This window comes from Poecilia latipinna, unplaced genomic scaffold (genome assembly GCF_001443285.1).
Source record: "Poecilia latipinna isolate Pla-1442-1.1 unplaced genomic scaffold, P_latipinna-1.0 Scaffold5346, whole genome shotgun sequence".
NCBI lineage: Eukaryota > Metazoa > Chordata > Actinopteri > Cyprinodontiformes > Poeciliidae > Poecilia > Poecilia latipinna.
In genome coordinates, this window is record NW_015117962.1 from 1 (window position 1) to 9,615 (window position 9,615).

The 9,615-nt window shown below is 36.6% G+C and overlaps 1 protein-coding gene across 1 annotated transcript; it reads left to right on the forward strand.

Annotated features, from left to right (window-relative positions):
• The first annotated feature begins 2,846 nt into the window (after positions 1 to 2,846).
• Positions 2,847 to 6,886, forward strand: LOC106943477 (A-kinase anchor protein 6-like). Its single transcript, XM_015026788.1, has 2 exons — positions 2,847 to 3,150; positions 6,543 to 6,886. The coding sequence occupies exons 1-2, from the start codon at positions 2,933 to 2,935 to the stop codon at positions 6,859 to 6,861; spliced, it is 537 nt and encodes a 178-aa protein (XP_014882274.1). The 5' UTR covers positions 2,847 to 2,932; the 3' UTR covers positions 6,862 to 6,886.
• The last annotated feature ends 2,729 nt before the right edge of the window (positions 6,887 to 9,615 follow it).

Sequence of the window (9,615 nt, forward strand, 5' to 3'; positions counted from 1 at the left end):
CTGGTGCCTATCTTCAGCGAACGTTGCGGGCGAGAGGCGGGGTCACCCTGGACAGGTCGCCAGTCTGTCGCATGCCTAATAATTATGGACACCTTAATACAGAGTGTTGATCTCCGTAGGCCCCTCCTTCCCTCATTAATACATTAGCTGATATATTTATACTCAACAAACATTCAAGTTTGTACAGCTTGGAGTTGGAAAATATGGATAAAAATGATGATATGGTCAAAACTCAAACTTACCTAATAATTATGCACACAGTAGTTGCAAGAACTGAAGCTGTGTGCTGACTATAGATCATTCCTCTTTAGGTCAGTTTTGTTTCTGTTCAGCTGGAGAAAGTTATGACACATCCGCACATTGATTTGTTCTAAGCATCTGTTCAGAGCGTTGATGAGTTCACAGTCAATGGGGGCATCATAATGTATAATGTATCATCTGTGTAGTTATGGTAGGTAATCTTATTACTTGTTTTAACCTCAGGTAATGGGAGCATGTAGATACTGAATAGGCAAGGTATTTACTGAATACAACATGTAGTCCAATGTACCATACATTTTACAAATGTAATTTATTCATGTATAAAATCCAGTGGATTTCTAAGTCATTCTGTTTTTCACTGTTGATGTTTATCTCCAAATTCAGATTATTTTATTAATCATGTTTTCATCCTTAAAGTTTTATCTTGAGACAAAACTATAACAGAAATGCAACAGTTTTAAAAATCACAATCAACGGTTTTACAATAGAAATAAAATAGACCAATGCAAAAATTCTGGGTTAGAAAAAACACATTTCTTCAATGCTCAGTCTATGCCTTAATTATCTAAACATAAGTATTAAGTATTAAATAAACATGACAAAGACTATAGTGTACATGAACAGCTTGGCTTGGAATCAGCACCCAGATCTGCTTGCCAGAGTTGTCAGAGGTGGTGTGTGCTGGTCGATCTCATTCCATCTGGTCAGTAATGGATTTTCCACACAGAATGCTCTCCCTGCCTGTCTGTGGAACATAAACAGGTCAGTAAGCCATCTCTCTATAAAATTATTCATTTTTATCGAGAGTTTGTTTTGTACAGCTGAAATTTAATGAATATGTAAAAGTTGGCTCCTGGTCTAATTTCCAAAGCACTCCAACAGCCTCCTTTTGACTTTAAGAGCTCTGCATGAGCAGACATTAGTTTACATCAGTGGACTATTGCATCCTTACACCTGCAAGCTTCTGCGGCTCCAAGACTATGGAACTCTCTGAGGTTGGGTGAGCACAGTGACTTTAAAAGAAGCCACATGGAAATTTATCTTCATAAGTCTGGTTTTGCTTTAAGTGTCTTGTGTTTTTATTTTGTTTACTGAAGTACTTTGTATAAATGAGAGTTCAACTAAATATTAAAGCCTGATTTTCAGTTTTAATTCAGTTGAATATTAATTCTGCACACTAATACTTGCCCAATAATAACGCACACATAGATATTGTCCTAAAAAAGTCAAAATCTTACTTTTACTTTCTTAAAAGAAAGATTAACGTCAGGTTTGAGTTGTCATTAACATTTTGGATTGACTGTGAACGCTGTAGTTGTTCAATGGTAAAATTTCAAATAAATTGTCAAAATTACAACTTGCATAATAATTGTACACACAGTGTAAAGTTAAACTTCTCACTTTTAATTGATCACATTTGTTATTATGTTAGATGCACGACAGATTATGTATCTGTAATAATAATAGATTATGTATCCATTATTATGTACTGTTCCAAATGTGAGTGCATAATCTGAAGGCACATTTGATCAAAGTGGTGTAGTGAAGGCTGTTCATAAAAGCTTGAATGTCTTTTCTTTCACACAAGGATGGATCTTAGTCGCTTCCTGATCCCTAGAGTGTCTGCTGTGTCACAAATAGTTCAAAGACCTGTTAATGATTCATTGCATCTCTCAAGCTCATTTTTAGTTGCTGTAAATATGTAAAGTCAATGCTAATGTACAAATGATCATTTATTTTACTAAAGTGATCTGCATATTGAGCAAAAATGTGAACCACTCTTCCTGTCATTTTATGGCATTCCTTATCTGCTGTGAAATGTAGCAAATTGTGATGGCAAGCAAGTTATGGACTGAGTGAAAATACTTGAAGAACCATACTTTATTTATTTATGTTGCTCACACTTGTCCAACCTCACATTGTAGTTTGCTGCTCTAGTTTTTTCCAGACGCACACTTCACGCCGTCTAGTGGTGCCTGGATGCTCCAGCATGTGACTGAGTCAGGTGTTCTGTTTCCTTCTTCTCCTCTGCTTTTTATGCAAAATACAGAGGCATGATGGAATCAATTCTTGGAGTCTGCTTCCCCTCCACCATGTGATAAATTATTCAGTCATGAGCAGACAGACAGTGGGGGTGTGTGAGCAGTGCCATGCAGTGCCAGCTTATGTTTGCAACAAAAACAAAGCTGCGGTGAAAAGTGTAGGACAGAAAATGAGGCATAGACAGACTGTATTTTTGGCATAGATAGAGATAAAAAATAAAACCGAGTTTCTTTATTACTGAAGGCTAATTTAATGCCATTATCAGATCAAGTGGTTTACTAAGCAGGTTGATTTTCGGACATTTTCCTCCAAAGATGACAACTTCTGTTGTGCCTGAATCTAAATGCAGAAAAAAAATCAAGACATCCAGGTTTTTATGTAGTCAGGTCTTTCTGATAGGATTTATGGATGAATACAGCTGAGTATCATCGGCATAACAGTTCAAATTAGCTTCTGTCTTGGTTTTGGCCTGTGTTTTGTTGCTCATTCATATTTTATTTTCTGTTCAGTCTTTGCTCTTTACTTGTCTTCATTTTCATTTACTTCTAGACTTTGTCTCTTGTTTCTCTGCAGTTCCTGTCCCTGAAGCCAGTCCAATAACATTTTGAATCCTACTTTCTCTACCATCATGAGCATTGCAACTCTCTCACCTGTGAGTCCTGAGCCTCCATCCTCAAAGCTCATGTTCATCAGAGACGTCGAGCCCTCCCTGCACCCTGCCAATGCCCCTGTGTGTCCAGATGTGGCTCATCAGTCTCTGAATGGAGCCTCTTCCTTTGGCCCTGAGAGCAACCAGTCCAGCCTCACCAGTGAAGAGTCTACTACTGATCCATTGTTCTCCCAGAGGTATGAAATCCCCCACAATGATGTGATATCTGCTTAAACTTGCAGTGTAGGTCCTTTCCCCTCTCCTGGACAATGAGGGTGCAACATGTTTTGTGATGGTTGTTTTTGCAGTGATCACTAGACTTCTATTTTTTTATGGAGGATCAAAACGTTAGGTGACTTGACTTGATCATAAAAACCTCATGCTGATGAGTTGTTGCAAAGTGCTGCAGAGATGTGCTGATTCTATTCCAGGGATAAAGTCTGGAAATGAAGAGCACAAAGAATTTTCTGACGATGCATGGCTGCTTGATCTGCTGCTTTTAACTGCTAAAGTTGCTAAGCTAACTGTCCTCAACACTGAACTCCAGATAAAAAAAACAACAAAAAACATCGGTCCAACATAAGTGCAGTTAATACATACAAAACAAACTTTGTGTTTAGAAGACGCATCTGAACACTGGGAAGCTAAAACATTTTCTGAACCTGAAAAAATGATCTCAACAATCAAAGAGAGGATGAAGAGGACCCGGAGGATTTCTGCACACATCTGGACGAAGTGACAGCAGAGTTGAATTCATGTTTTGATGACTTAAATCTAATTGAGTACATTGCTACATTTTTCTCAAACCCCTTTCAACACATTGAAATAGAGCACATAGCAGCAGAACTTCATTATGCATTTGCATTACAAACTATTGAAGACAAGGAGATAAATGATTTGCAAAATTACATTAAACCGAAAGCCAGATTAAGAGACAATTACTGTCTCAATGGTAGAGAGAAGTTCCCTCTTTTCATTATATATGCACTAAAACTGAATACTTAGTTTGGCTCCACTTACCTGTGTGAGAAGGTGCATTTTCACAGATGAAAAAAAGTCAAACTATAGGAGCTCCTTGCTGACTGATATTTGCATCAGACTGGCTGTCTGAATCTACGAACCAAACTCCAAAAAACTAAGAGAAAGATTTGTTCTCAGACATCATCAGGAACTTGAAGGAGCTCTACAGGTGGAGCTCCTCCTTCTAGCACTGTAAAAGGTGATACTGAATGAGATTGTTCAGTCACATTCAGTTAAGCCAGATTAAGAGACAATTACTGTCTCTAGGGAAGTTATTGCCAGACCTCCTGCTATTTCACATTAAAAGGAAATGCAGCCACTTTAACAAGTAAAGCTATTCCAGGACAATTCTTTAAATGGTAGTGTGGGGAAAAAAAATAATTTTTTTTTATTATTTTCTCCTGGGACTTTAGTTCCTGCTTAATACACTGTCAATCTCTATTCCTCAAGGTGAACGATTTATTGGATCCTTACTATTTTAGATGTTGAATTTACAAAGTTAATTTATTAGCCTGAGTGAGTATCCCACCTGATAACAGCGTTTCTTGAGTTCGTTGATCCCAGTGCTGGAGTCGTGGAGCTGGCCAACAGCCCTCTTCTCTCTTAAATCCTAAACGAGGTTTGAGGTGGAAGACTAGTCCAGTCGGTACCAAAACGTTGTTTGTCAATGTCCTCGGATGTCCAGTCGAGGGATCTGGGTCGCAGCACCAAATAGTTGTGCTGCTGTGTATTCTTTTGTATATGTGACTTTTTTTTGCTTTCTATACATTTTAACAAGCACTGTTCAGGTGAAAACACTCAATGAGGTTTATTTATGAATTGTGCACAACTCAGAGAGCTTTCCATCACAAATTGTTTCATGATTGATTGTCCTTTGAGCTCTCCTAAATGGACTGGCTGTATTTTGGTATTAAGAAATGGAATTTATGAATTCAACTCACTGACTCTTCTTCAACCTCAAACATCAAGAATTTAGCATAGAGAACGGATAAATCCTTCACAAAAGCTAAGTGTGGTTACCTAAATGAAGCATGATCATGAGCTTCTCCTTTTTTAGACTTTATTTTTCTAAAGTTTTTAGAGCATATAGAAAAAAGCATAAACAGAGAAACAAACAACAAAACACGTGAAATTCACAGGTACATGTCACATCTTATCTGCAAAAAATTGTCATTTTTCACAGAATGTGTAAAACAGCCACATCAATATTTTCTTGCCTTAGGCTGCTAATCTTATATGTTCCATAATCTATATCAGAAGACCTAATGAGGGAGTGTCTCCTGTGAGCCAACATTTTGTGATGGGTTTTTTGTACTCATGAGCTTATCTGTTAACTCATCACTGCAAAAAATAGAATGCCTAGATTTAGAAGGGACTTTTATTATTCAGTGTGTCAACTCAGATCTGGATCAAGTTCAGGGATCTTAGACTCAAAAAAGTTAATGACAGATGGCTGGCCAGCTGTAGGAAGAGAAGTTCCAAACTTCTTCCTTTCATTAATGATGGAGGCCACTGAGCCCATCACCTCAAAGCTTTACAAAGTTTTCTGTTTTTTTCTCCAGATTTTTATAATTTTGGTCTCTGAGATTTGCAGACAGTTCCTTTGATTTCATGCTTGGTGTTTGACCTCTGACCTGCATTGTCAACTGTGGGACCTGATATAAACAGGTGTATCCATTTCAAATCAAGTCCAATTAACTGAATTGACAACATGTAGACTTCATGTGAACTTTAGAAGCATCTCAAGGATGATCAGTAGAAACAGCTCAGTGTTGAGGTTTACAGGTAAAGCATTAAGCAAAGACTGTGTATTCTTATGTATATGTGACTTTTTTTTGCTTTCTATTTTTAATACTTTCAATACATTTGCAAAAAGACCTCAAAGACATTTTTCTTAGGCGTGTAGAATTTTGAGGAAAGGTTTCTGACTTGGATGGAATCCAGCATTCACCTTATGAAAAGTAGAAAATTAAACACCAGCAACAAGTGGGACTTTCCAACAAAATATTTTTCTTTATAAAGTATACTGTATCCTTGTTTAAATTTAAGCTAACAGGTAAACTTTAGATTTTCCTCCATAGATGTGCAGGTATGAAGTGAAATACATTTGCTAACTTGACAAAAAGGAGGGGAGATGCTGCAGTATGTCTATTCTAACCAAAGTTTAAGATTTAACTATATTTATCAAGAAGTAAAAAATTAAAAATTATGCAGCTGCCATCAGAATGAAAGAAAAATAAATGCACCTGGGTTTGGAGTTATTTTTAAACACATTTAGGGCTTTTGGTGTATTGTTGGTTTTTCACAAATTTGAGTTTTGAATTGTGACTTCCAACACCCAAACATATGTTATTGTTCAGATATTTATAAGTCATTATAACTTTATCAGAACTATTTGCCAAGAAAGCTAAATTTAGGTAAGGTAATTGTATTTATATAGCACATTTTCAGCAACAAGGCAATTCAAAGTGCTTAAATTTATATTTAGTACTGAGAAGATTTGTATGATCATTCTGGGTGTAGATTCTCATTCTTTATTGTATTTATTTCTCATGTGTTCTGCTTTAAGGACAAAGAAACTTCCTCCTCTCCACACTGGAGCCGACTGGAAGGTCGTCCTCCATCTGCCAGAGATTGAGAAGTGGCTAAGAGCAACCAGTGACAGAGTTGCTCAACTCACACACTCTGTTGGACAAGACAGTGACAACAGACATGTGGATGTCCACCTAGTACAACTTAAGGTAGGCAAAAATGTGCTCTTCCTGTTACTATGGCAACTCTTGCATGCACCCGTGGGCAGCCATTTTCTCTCAATTCTCTCTGTATATTTGTTTGTTGTGGGTTGCCCCATTCAGCTGACGCTGTATGCACTCTTCCACCACAACTGATAAAAAGGTTTACCTCAACGTTTGACCATGGAATTATTGACTCGCACCTCACTATCTCACCAACTACTAGGGCTCAGCTCAAATTAAAAGTGATAGTTGAGATGTTGTTCAAAGAGTTTGTAAGTCCACCTTCACTCACCCAGTGGCATAAATCCAGGGGCCAATCAACAAATGCTCCTTCCCTCTTCTAGATAAGTGACTGAACAATATTTCACAGCTGAGAAGTCATTGACAATATCATTCTAAAATATAAAAAAATACTGGATGCTCTTCCTCGTCACTAGGCTTCTGGTGATGTGATCCAATTTAAAGAACTTCAGAGGACAAAGCTACAAGTATGGGAAACCAGTTTCTCTGGTCATTTATTCATTTATCCTCTAATTCATTTCGACAGAATCTTCTTCATATGCAATAAATGGAATATCTGTTAACGTAAGGGAGGAGAGATCTTTCTATTTTCTCAGACAACTCTTGCTGCAGCTCTGTCTTTTCCTATTATTGCATGGGGAATTCTATACGAACACAGTTTGGCAGGCACGATGATGTCAGTCCAGAATCGATGGTTCAGCTGATAATGAAAGTTAATGCTGCTGTGCTGTGGTGTGGCATTACATTTTGATGATGGCACTTATCAAAATGTAATGTTTGTTACTGTTTTTTTTTCAATTGTTGACTGTATGGTGTCTTTTATGATTTTGCATATTTGTTTATTTATGATGTAAAGTACTTTGAACTGCTTTGTTGCTGAAATATGTTGTTCAAATAAACTTGAGTGATTGGGCAGATGCCAAGTCTTACTGGAAAATGAAACCAGCATTTCCAGAAGGCTGGTCAGCAGAGGGAAGTAGAGAGGGCTCTGAGACTTCCTGGTAGATGAATCATGCTGCATTTGTTGAGAGAGGAGTGGAATGGGATGAAACACCACAGCCTCTGATCAGAACCGGCTTTGGATTCTGGGAGTCTCATTCTATAAAATTTATTTATATACAAATTAAATAGATCCCAGTTTATGAGATAGAAATTCAGTCATTGTTTTTGACTTTCTTTTAGTGATTTTTTTTTTAAAGAAATGTTTTATGGCACATATCATTGTTTATTTATAAATCTGTCACTAGCGCATGAATCTCAAACATGTAAAATATGTAAGCTTGTTGAATGACACTTCAGTTCTACTTAAAGTCTAGCTATTCTGAAAAGCAGGATGTGATCCAGAAAAACCAATTCGGTTTGAACTTAGACATTTGTTTAAATCTCTCTATATAATTGGATTTAACTGACAATTTCTGTATAAAGATAATAGAACATTGTCTTTATAAAATTTATTTTGTATAAGTATAATGCAAAATATATAATTATTCTGTATAATTATATTTTTTTATATTCTGCGAATAAATTGAATTCTTGTAAAATTTGAAACATTTGTTGAAAATTGGGTTGATACGAATAATAAGAAATGAATGAAATTATTCTAATTAGAGAAAATCTAAAATAATTGAGGCTCCCTCCAGCCCCCAATTCTTGTTTTTGATATCTTTGAAGTTGTGTTATTGTTTAACCCTGGAAAAAAAAGAACAATTCATATAATCAAAAGTCTACAAAATTATTACATTCATGGAGATGTTGGGTGGATGTAAACTTCATGTGCTGATGCTCAGTGCAGTTCAGGGAAGCGACAAACTCAAACTTTTGCATAATGCATGCGTCACAGAGCATAAAACAACAGCTTACTGTTTGGGTTCTGAGGTCATCGTGTGTGTGTGTGTGTGTGTGTACACTAAAGTGTTGTGTCATTTTTCACCAGTAATAAAAGCTTTATTTGTGGAACTGTCACTTTGCTGCCTCTACAGTTAATAAAGACAGCAATAGAGAGATGGAATCTGTTGTGCCTTCTAGTATAGAGAATACCTTAAACTGGGCAAATTAGCAAACAAAAACAAAACACCATGTACATTTTTTTAAAAATAATGTGTTGGTAATATATTGAGATGGTTTGCAGATTTTTAATGCATAAATTGCTCATGTAAAATTTAATGACTTAGCTGTGAAACAGTCTACATTCTGTCTGACTTGATGTTTGCTTAGGCTCATTCTCTGGTTGACCGCTCCACCTAGTGGTATTATTTCTGTATTACAACAAGGTGGAGAACAGCAGTGGCATCTCCCCTCCTGTGGAGATGCTGATGGGATAAAAAGCATGTCATATGCTTTTACATTTTCCAAAGAAAACTATTCTGTTGAGTGGACTCAAATGCTTCACCTAAATCTAGAAAACTTCCTAAAACATATTTATTATGTATTGCAGAATTCATTGTCTAAGACTGCTGAATCACAGGAATTTCTCTGTATTAATGTTTTCAAAATATATAGTGATGTTTCCACAAAATGTAGAGCACAAAGTGGTATAAACAATGAATTATAGAATTATACATGATTCAAAACAAAAGTGTGATGTGAAAAAGTATTCAGCTCCCTTTACTGAGTGCAACCAATTGCCTTCAGAAGTTGCCTGATGATGCTAATTACTAAACAGAGTCCACCTGTGTGTAATTTGGTCTCAGAATAAATCCAGCTGCTCTGTGATGCTTCAGAGGTTCACAGGATATTTGAGAGCAAACGGTATCATAAAGTCCAAGGAACACAACAGACAGGCCAATGAGAAGTTTAAAGCAAGCTTTGGCCATACAAATATTTCTCAAGCTGTGAACATCTCTCTGTTTAATCTATCATTTGGAAATGGAAACAGTCTGGCACAAA

Coding starts and splice junctions, on each gene's coding strand:
- LOC106943477 (XM_015026788.1), top strand. CDS start 2,933: ATGAGCATTGCAACTCTCTCACCTGTGAGTCCTGAGCCTCCATCCTCA. Junction 3,151..6,542: donor GATCCATTGTTCTCCCAGAG/GTATGAAATCCC, acceptor TTCTGCTTTAAG/GACAAAGAAACTTCCTCCTC.